Below are 9486 nucleotides of genomic sequence, written 5' to 3'. Positions count from 1 at the left end.
ATACGCATTCAATTGACAGATTACAATGCGGTCAATAAGTTTTGAAAGGAAAGGCAAATTCGACACGGGGCGATAGTTTTTTAGAACGTTGGAGTCTAAGTTAGATTTCTTGAGAAGAGGACGAACAATGGCAGATTTACAAGACTGTGGGAACTCTCCAGAAAAAAGAGACTTTCATCAAACGCCAATACTACAAATTCAAAAACAAGGAAGAAGATAAAGAAATTACTTCATTGTCACGGCTTTGTTTTACTCCACGATCGCATTTGTATAAGATTAAACAACATTGAAAAAAGTCAATATTCAACAGCATCGCATTTGCAATATATATTTTGATATTGATGCATGGTCGACCTGGTTTTTCTGCCTGTAAAATATAAGGATTGAAAAGAAGCAAACAGAACCGGCAAGGTGAACTAATAAACAGTCGATCGAAAAAACACTCAGCTGATATTGAACTTGCTTGCATGATTTCATCTTATTATAACAAGATCATCTGTCAAAACTGACGGCACAAAATAGTCATAATTGTTGCACTAAATTTCAATTAACCAAGTATTACTAACAATACTAAGTCTAAGGTTCAGTGACACAGAGAGTTTGCTTAGCAAACAATGCTATCATGAGCTCTGTTAGCTTAAGAAAAAAATAAAATTAACTGTATATATGAAGAATAAGGCGTTATGCCATTTGGAGAATAATTAAGGCGATACCAAAGGATTCAAAGCGCGTGTTGGTTGCTATCACTGGCAACGTTCCAAACGCGCACTTGTGCACAGTCAAAATCTTACCGTTCCGTTGTTTTCTGTGGATTTTCGACTCCTGGTATTTTGAAAATGCTAAATATTTTTCAACTTTCTCAATTGTAAACCAATTTAGCTCGATTTTTGGTAGGATTATTGAAGTCATAGATGAGAATATAGATAAGCATGCGTTTCTAAAATTCCGGACCGTTTATGAGATATCGCCGTAAACCCTTCAAAATTTACAAAATGACACAGTAGATATTTTCCTGCTCAAAAATCGTTTGTACTAAAACAAATAACCTAATCCATGCTAAGGGCTCTGAACAGGTATCTCATGTGTTACATTCTGGAATTTTGAAAGATTTGGTGCAAATTTGTAGGAGCTGAAACGTTTAAAATAGAGCTGTGAAAATGTGTATATGTGTGACGTCACTGACCAATCGCGACAAACCTGCGTCTTTGGAATTGCATGGTTCTGTAAATCTTTACTATGCAAAAATCCATGAAAACTTTTTGATTCATTTAGGAAATTACCCTTAACAACGGTTGCTTAGGCAATTTGAATCCTCGGTATCGCCTTAAACACTTCTGAAAACTACTTCATGCGATAGGTCACATGCAATTGGTATTCTAAGAATGTACATAAATAAATTACTAAATAACTTTACAATATGTCCCAGAATGTTTTGAAAGTTGCAATGTGACATAAAGTACCATCGTCTACAATGAAGGCTGGTATCATTCGACTACCTTGAGCTGCAGACACACATTTGCAATGAAGCTTTATCATCATAGTAAAACGCCCATTACATTGATTCACTGATTACTGAACCATTTAAAATTATAATAGTATAGATCACATAAAAAACAGTAAGCGCACTTTTCATTTGGTTTGTAATTTTGATAGTGATATGCTATGCTTAATTGTAAGAGATTTGCCAATCATGCCTCCTAACGTTTATTGTACGTGTACCTGAGAAAAATGTAACAATAGCATTTGTAAAGGTATTATGAAGCTTATATTTCTGCTACTTTTAAGATAAAAATGACAGTTCGACTGCAATCAATGGAAGGTTGAGCCCAGACTGGCAGGGGACTTTTACCATGAACCCATTACTGATGAGAGCCAGTCTCTCCAGTCACTGGCATTTAGTCGGCTCCCTTAACATTAGCAGCCTGGCGCAACCATTCAGATGAATGAGAGAGAGAGAGAGAGAGAGAGAGAGAGAGAGAGAGAGAGAGAGAGAGGAGAGAGAGAGAGAGAGAGAGAGAGAGAGAGAGGAGAGAGAGAGAGGAGAGAGAGAGAGAGAGAGAGAGAGAGAGAGAGAGAGACTCAGTATGTTAATGTAAAGTTGTAGTAGCAAATGTTAATTTGGAACATATCAATTCTTCAAGAAACAAGACCCAGGAGAACAATATCAACAAAGGAGAAGGTATTTCACAAAAGTTTGAACATGATTTACTGAGTTTTATTGTGCAGGGTAGTGACGAAGCTTTCAAAACATTGATTTGCTTGTTACTGGTACGCCGAGGAGATCGCTGTTTCACTTTTCAGCAACATGTCACATGACTTAGACAGGAACGTAGCGAGAACAATTGCTAGATACATCTCCGTCGAATGCATCTGGATAAGGTCTATGCAATCATCAATGAAACGTGAAAAGAATGTCAGGAAAACACCTAGTTGCAGAGGAATGGCAAGTGCCTGTCCCATACAGAAACACCTGCTGGTCAAACGGAAGTGGTCGCAAAGTACACATTAAAATAGTCGACGGTGTAGACGCGACAATACATGCTCAAACTGCAGTAGATGTCGGCGTTCATATTTGAACTAATGTTCATATTGCTAACACATTGTTAAATATTATAAAAATTCGTGTTCTAAACCTGAACACGGTGTGTTAACAACCATCCCCTTCAAGATAATAAAATTATGCAGGAAATCATTTTTATTTCCTATAATATTTTTGAATACTGCAACTGCTTTTTGACGGGAAGGGTATTTATGAAAATCAAGTAACCCCCCTCTGTGCTGTTTGAAAAAGTACATGACCTGCACCCCTTTGCAGTTTGAACAATATAATTTTGTGTACGGTAAAAAGGTCATTTGAAGCGCCAAATCCGTAACATTTTACCGTTTCCAGACGTCCCCATATTCAATGCATTCTCCGACTGACCCTATGGACGATTGGTAGAATATGTAAGTGTAATTGACAAGCCGTCCGTTATAAATGTATGATGATATCATTTAACCTGATGCTTCCACACTTAAACAAAAACATTACAATGCCATATCTGTAAACTGTGAATGGTCAAAAGGCACCACTAATGTAGTAGTCTGATATTGTACGATTTGGTTCTTCGTGTTGTACACAAGAAGTGCAGTAGTTCATGAATTAACAAATGACTAGATGGTAATTGTTTTCATTGACAACGTGTTCATCGACTTTTCTGAAACGATATTAACGTAAAGTATAGGCATTCCTATTGACAAAAATTGTGTGCAACGTCTTGGTTCTGCATTAGTAATCATGAAGCTTAGTTCTCTCATTCCCTTCACATTTCCGGATGTACAAAGGTTGCTTTATGTTTCAATAACAATAACAAAGGTATATTGATGATCTCGAAATTTTAAACAATCCGAACACCTAATTTCATCTATCACATATATAACTTTATTGAAAGAAAAAAGAAAGTGTGACTCAGTGTAATGCCTCATACATCGATATATTTTTAAAAATCATAGCAAATGCATACTATATTAAGCTGTAGGACAAAAGGGACAATTTCAATTTTGGAATCATAAACGTTTCCCATACCTAATATGCCATCAGTTCCAGCTTGGGGTGTATACATTTTACATTAGAAACACGGGCGGTTGGGTGTCACAAGTCTATGCTTGAGGTAACATAAATTAACCTCACCACGCAAAGTATTTGTTGTGTAAGGATTATCTCAGGGGGTAAGATAGCTTGTTTGAGAAAACTTCGATCGAGATATTAATAGGGCTGCATATTAGCGTGCTAAAGGACATTTGACTGCAAAAAATCATGAACATCAGGCCTGCCAGACTCTAGCTAAGAAGTACACTTTCCACTAAAAGTCCTGAAATACGGTAGTGAGATACAGCTTACTATCACTAAAGTGTTTTTCCGTTAGTAAGACTGGGATTTTTCAGAAATTAGATTTATTCGACCTTTCAAGGGGTTTTATGGCAGATAAGAAGATGTATAGAAATGTGATATGTCTTTTTCACTAATGATGAGTAACAGTATAACTAGTTTCTACTCACATCAGTGATTTGGTTGCTTCACCTAATTACACTACTTTGCCACTTTGGGTCAATCATGACAAATGTGCGATGCTAAAAGAGAACGCATACCGATTCCGGACACGTGATATCACCACAAAGCAGTTCTTAAAATTACACTGAGGATTTTGTTATAGTCTATTTATTAGATCTGTTTAATTACTTACCTTGTTTGATTCTAATTAATGGATCTGTTTTAAGTCTGGTTACCACCATTACTACCATTATCCGCTTCGTTATCAGGTTCGGTGTTCACAATGTCCCTTACAGAACCATTGCCATTATTGCCATTGTTACCTCCTCGAAAGGAATAAAAATATAAGTGAGAATCGTTCATGAAACCACAGGGATCACCTTAATACAGAAGAAATACCAAGCCTAAATTTAACGAGGCCTTTCATTCCATAAAGATGCTTGATGACAGGCGCCGCCAATTTAGAAGGTAAATTTTTGCAATCTGTTGACTACTTTATGACCAAGTTTAATGTCTAGCCACTGACAAGTGACGATTTGTGAAACACATCTCTGGATATGACATGTTGAGAAGCTTGGTCCACATGACTCAAATATGTCACGCATTCAGAATTACATACTATTGTTATATATCTCTAAAATTACCTTCATACAGATAATTCAATTCTAGTTTTGCTTTCCTATATCGCCAAGTCTCAATAATTACTTTGTCGCAGATACCATCTCGATCTTTGGGTAAAACATCCAAGCAGATAACCTGGAGGAGAAAATCACTTTTGTAGCTATCCCAGAGGCCCTCAACCGATTGCATTGTCGGGCAGGACACACTTATTGCCAGTGGGCTGTTCCGCTTTACACGCTGACATCTACTTCCAATAGCTTCCAATAATTTATTAAAGCTTCGTAGGTTTTCACAGGATTCAAGCATTGATGGAGTGCCATTATTTGCTGGTTTAGTGACTTTCACGTCGATCTGAATAAGAACTGAAAACAAATAAAGAAAAGTATTCGGCTTTATCAATGCCTTTAATTTAACAGATTTATTGATTCGTCAAAGATAACGCCACATAATACAAGACACTGTTTCAAGATTTGTTAGAAACGAATAAATGAAATAGTCAAATTCCATCGATTATTTAGACAATAAGATTTGTTTGTGCCAATAAACCTGTATAATATATCTCCTCTTTGTACGTAAATAAGGCCTTGCAAGACGGATATTATGAGAACATATCATGCAATCTTTCAATGACGTTATCGGTGATCAAACAAACACTGAAAATAGTCTATCTTCACCGAGCTTTTATCTACTAGAAGCAAACCGATTTTCATTTTGTACGAGTACATACATGCTGTTTATGATACTGTGTTTAGTTCTGATTAGATAATAGAAAGCATTGTAGAAAATACTCCCTTAAAGTTTTTCTGCTCACCTCCTGTGAATGCATTGGTTGAATTGTGCTTATTTTCACTTTCTGTTGGTTCCTTTGTAGTTGCATTGCCTGAAGGATTAACGCATAAGAGTCAAAGATGAATTTTTTGGAGGGAATTCAATATTATACGCATTTGCTTAGTCCCACGGTCACTTGTTCAGTTTTTCGCTTAACCTATGCCTTTGACCCACTTACCAGTTTTGTTTTCCTTTTGTCAGCATGTCTTCGTTTTTGTGCTGACTAAAGAATACAACACATCAAATTTTAAGCGTTAAAAGGTATACAGCATTACATAACTAAAATGAGTCCGTCGTTCACCTGTTCATTTATCGTCAACCCTAAGCCTTTGATCCTCATTTCTATCAGTCTGTAAACCATCCTATTTCTAGCTTTGCATTCCTTTTGTCGGTCTCTTTGTATGATCCGTTTCCCCTCTTACTCCGTCTCTGTAATTCGGATTTTTAATGTCTGTTCCAAAAGTTATTGTTGTCATACCTCTCTGGTCTAGTTTCTTACCTTGCTTACTCTTTGAGATGACTTCGTTAAACACGTATAACAATGTGTTGTACGATTTATTAATAGCTCCATTTTCCATACTCTTCTTCAACTCTTTTTGTAGACCCTTCGTCTTCTTCGAAAATGTTTCATATAATATGGGTTCTACCAAAGTTTCGATACATTTATTTTTCAATGTTTCTGCCAATTCATCATTGTTCTGATTAATTCCAAGTTCTTTAATGATAACAGTGTCATAATAATAAGTTAAATTCCTTTTGATGAACTGTGCAAATCCTGAGAGTCCTGTGCTAAGGGATGGTACTCCAGCCGCACTGGCTAATAAGCTAGCTACACCAAAAGGTTCTGTCTTAGAGGCAGTCAGATGAAGATGGCATTGTTTGAAATCTCGCGTGATGGTGCTAAGAAAATTACCAGTTGTTGGGGAAGATGGATAATTAACAATACTTAGGTAAGGGGAAGCTGAAAGATGGAGTAACTTTTCTTGACACTCTTTTCCAATCTGTTCAGGAAGACCTCTTATTTTTAAGTTTGTTTTTATTCGATTTGTAAAATAATTTGCGACTTTACCACTGGCGAGGGCTATAGTTTCTAACTTTTTTGTACACTGATCTACTGTTGTGGAAGAGAAATCAAATGTCAGTAAATTGATTTGGTCGGTAATACGAAGATTAGTCATGTTAATATTAAGTATTTCGTCATATACTGCTGGCAAATATTCTATATGTTCTGGTTTGTTTTCGAGAGCGTTAAATTTAGTTGTAAAATGGGAATGTACTTTTGGTCCTATTGAGATTGTAAACGTAGCTTTCTCAACGTATTCCATTATTTCATATTCTAGTTCTTGTACTTTACTCGGTTCCTGATCAAGCTCTTCTGGTATGTATGACAAGATAAAAACAAAATGTGCATGTGGAAAAACTTCGTCATGAATGCTCCTGGCAGCTCCTGCCATCCCGTCTACCGTAACAAATCCTACAATTATAAAAGTGACATTCCTGTAATGTTCAAGATTAGGAAAGTAGAATTTATGCCGAAGAAGTCGCTCAGTAAATGACAGTTTTTCTGGAGTAATCTTCTGTGCCTCTATAAGATGAATTCCATGCTGCTGTGCGTCAATTTTTTCGGCCTCTGAAGGATCGAAGACGGTCATATAAACCTCGTACTTTTGGCTTTGAAGTATTTTTACCAAAGATTTCTTTATGATATATCCAGGGATATCACCATATTTCGGCCACCACTCTGTGCCAACAATGAGTACACCAGTACCTATAGAGGTCAAGGATGGAATGTTATTTACATGTGTGAAATACCAAAATGTGGCTTTCGTTCTCTTTGAAGTTGACACATGGGAAACTTGAAAATTTAATTGTCAGTTTCAGAAACGGAACAAGTTGCTTTCAGAAGCAAACAAAATTACATTGTCTCATTAACATGTATATAAATGATTTTGTGAGACTTACTTGTTCTCTGGCTTACATTGTTACTCTTTGCACTGACTTGATCGCCTATGGCACTTATTATGTAGATATCATACAACTCTCCTGGAACTAAACCTGTCAGAGTAACATTCCTTGCATCTGTATCATTCACTTGAGATGTTTTATTTGTTGATCCAAAGCTGTACAATATCTCAAACCTATCTACTGCAATGTTTTCATCCATTGACCAAGAGACAAAGATAGATGTCGAATTGTACTTTGTGATATCGTCGAGGACAGGAGGTACCGGAACTGTAGATAAAATGAGAGGCAAACATCTGTTGATATATATTACTGCCCTCTTCAATGGTATTAGGAGCAGATTTTTAGGTAGTGTGCCTCAAAAGTGAAAGACTTAGACTCCTGCTGAAACTTTCCTCAAGGAATCTTTCAACCACGCTCTTATAAAATTAGGAATACAAATTAGGTGTCACCGTGCAAATTTTAGAACTACAAAAACTAATAACCGACGTTTTACCTGTTTTTGATGTTCAAAATGATCGCCTGGCCTATATTAACTCAATAAGAAAAAAGATAAAATTGGATCTTGCCATCAGTATGACCGGGCATATGTATGTATCCACATAGACTCGAATGTCATAATCTGTCAGACTTAGTTATTCTTCTCCCAACTGCATAACTCAAAGCAACGTTTTCCATTCATAAGTCGTTTCCTCTTCTTCCCGACATTTATCCCGTTTTTCTTTACATTGTGCTTAAGTTTATCAACACCTTTGTTTAATTCTCTTTCCTTTTTTACCTTTCTGTTTGACTTATCAACCCTTTTCAACAATCGAACCTCCTATAAATGCAGTTGCAATTAACCCTGCACCACACCAACTGCTGTCATTAATATTGTTTCACGTATATCAATTTCTTAAATTCTTTTCGAATAACATTTTTCTGTTCCAGAAGTGACTGCCAAGCTAAAGATGTCATTTACATGGTCAAAGTCTGCACATAAGTCAATACGGACATGGTTTACTTAGGCCTAACCTATACCGCATTCACAATGCACTCTTCGGCAATGACATTAAATCTTTCTGTTACAAGAAGTATGAAAACAGCACTGAATCATTGAAATGTGTTGCTTCCTTAGGAACAATGAAAGAGACTTTTGTCCGTTCTGGACGATTATGGCAAGAGCAAGGAGTTAATCTGACATCGGAACGGATGATATTTTGTATATAAGAAATGAATACAAGAAGTAATCTTTAAGTCTACTCTGTTATATAAACGTTCTGAGTTTGTCATAAAATGTTGTCACGTCAACAAATATTATCCACTGACCATCTTCATCACATTTGAGGGAGGCATACAAGCACATGCTAACCATATAAATGAGAAAAAGGGATACAGAAAAAAGAGATCTGTCTTAAGATTACAAAATGTGTAAACTTAAAGGGCGATGGTCGTCGGAACTGCTCTCAAATATCGCTAGGGACCCCTACGACCAATACGAACACTATATCCAAGCAACGTTGGGATTGGTGAAAGTTAAAACATGTTTGTCTTAATGTACATCGTAAACTTCAAATGTTGCAACTATTTCGACATGCTGCATCTATATATAGTGCCTGAAATACATGGTTTGAAAACAAGAAAGTCGCACATGCGCAGTTCCGTCGACCACTTCCCTTAAACTTCCAATTATTATATAACCTGTACAAAGATACAGACACAATAAATAGCTGAATAGCGATATGATGGGAATATTCACCTTTACTTGACCCTGAATCAGCGGATACATCTTCCGTTGAGATCATGTTGATGCAGCATAGTAGAATACAAAATAATGGTAAGGCGGAAGTGTGCATGGTTTTGTTTTCACCCGTGTCTTTACAAAGATTCGGAAAATTCCTGAAAATTCAAGAATATCATACTTAAATGAACGGTAACAGGACAGTTACCGCCTTTAAATTTAGTCCCCGGACATTTTCCAACTACAATTTACCTCGGCTATTTACCAACGGACACTTACCACTCGGACACTTACCACAGATGACATTTACCACCCGAACTATTAC

General features: G+C 36.5%; 1 protein-coding gene across 1 annotated transcript in view; it reads right to left on the bottom strand.

The window, feature by feature from the left end:
- Nucleotides 1–335: 335 nt before the first annotated feature.
- LOC139119636 (uncharacterized) overlaps nt 336–9486 on the bottom strand; it is a 30528-nt gene continuing 21377 nt past the window's right edge. The window contains exons 2-8 of the mRNA XM_070683473.1: nt 9180–9319; nt 7442–7711; nt 5979–7247; nt 5463–5531; nt 4675–5013; nt 4224–4356; nt 336–1922 (exon numbers count right to left, since the gene is read on the bottom strand). Coding sequence (XP_070539574.1) covers nt 4253–4356; nt 4675–5013; nt 5463–5531; nt 5979–7247; nt 7442–7711; nt 9180–9276 — 2148 coding nt within the window. The 5' untranslated portion in view covers nt 9277–9319 and the 3' untranslated portion in view covers nt 336–1922; nt 4224–4252. The remainder of the gene's footprint in view (nt 1923–4223; nt 4357–4674; nt 5014–5462; nt 5532–5978; nt 7248–7441; nt 7712–9179; nt 9320–9486) is intronic.

Source organism: Ptychodera flava, chromosome 2 (genome assembly GCF_041260155.1).
Source record: "Ptychodera flava strain L36383 chromosome 2, AS_Pfla_20210202, whole genome shotgun sequence".
In the NCBI taxonomy this organism is placed as follows: Eukaryota; Metazoa; Hemichordata; class Enteropneusta; family Ptychoderidae; genus Ptychodera; species Ptychodera flava.
The sequence above is the reverse complement of the archived record's forward strand: the minus strand, read 5'-3'. Positions and strand labels throughout refer to the sequence as shown.